General features: G+C 50.6%; 1 protein-coding gene across 1 annotated transcript in view; it reads right to left on the reverse strand.

Moving 5' to 3' along the window:
* LOC104618398 (melanopsin-like) overlaps positions 1–265 on the reverse strand; it is a 21,102-nt gene extending 20,837 nt beyond the window's left edge. The window contains exon 1 of the mRNA XM_010283977.1: positions 126–265. Coding sequence (XP_010282279.1) covers positions 126–259 — 134 coding nt within the window. The 5' untranslated portion in view covers positions 260–265. The remainder of the gene's footprint in view (positions 1–125) is intronic.
* Between the last annotated feature and the right edge of the window lie 205 nt (positions 266–470).

The raw sequence follows: 470 nt of genomic DNA on the forward strand, positions 1-470 counted from the left end.
AGTTTGTTGCTGTCAGCCTTTGCTTGGGAGATTTAATCCAAGAGGAAACAAACACAGAGCATCTGCACATAGGCACACGCGAACCTCAAGGCCAGTGAGATTAACCATAAAAGGAACTTTTGTACCTGTAAAATGCGTAGAGAACTAGGAGGTTTCCAATGATGCCAACGGAGCCAATAATGAGCACACAGGTTCCTACGGTGTAATGAACATGGTCGGGGATCTCTGTCTTGGTCACAGCATGTGGCTGGGTGCCCATGTTCAAACCCTGAATGGAAAACAGAGGAGAAGCAGAACTGAGCCCATTCGGGATGCTTATAGCGTCGGGGGGGGACACGTGCTCAGCCCATTGACGGAAGGCGCAGCCCTCGCCTCCTCAGGTCGCGCAACCAAAGACACACCTCTGCGCTCTTTCCGCACCTCCGTAATCGGGTTCCCCTCAAGTAACCTTCATTACTTTTTAACAGTAC

This window comes from Phaethon lepturus, unplaced genomic scaffold, assembly GCF_000687285.1.
Source record: "Phaethon lepturus isolate BGI_N335 unplaced genomic scaffold, ASM68728v1 scaffold4863, whole genome shotgun sequence".
Taxonomy (NCBI): domain Eukaryota; kingdom Metazoa; phylum Chordata; class Aves; order Phaethontiformes; family Phaethontidae; genus Phaethon; species Phaethon lepturus.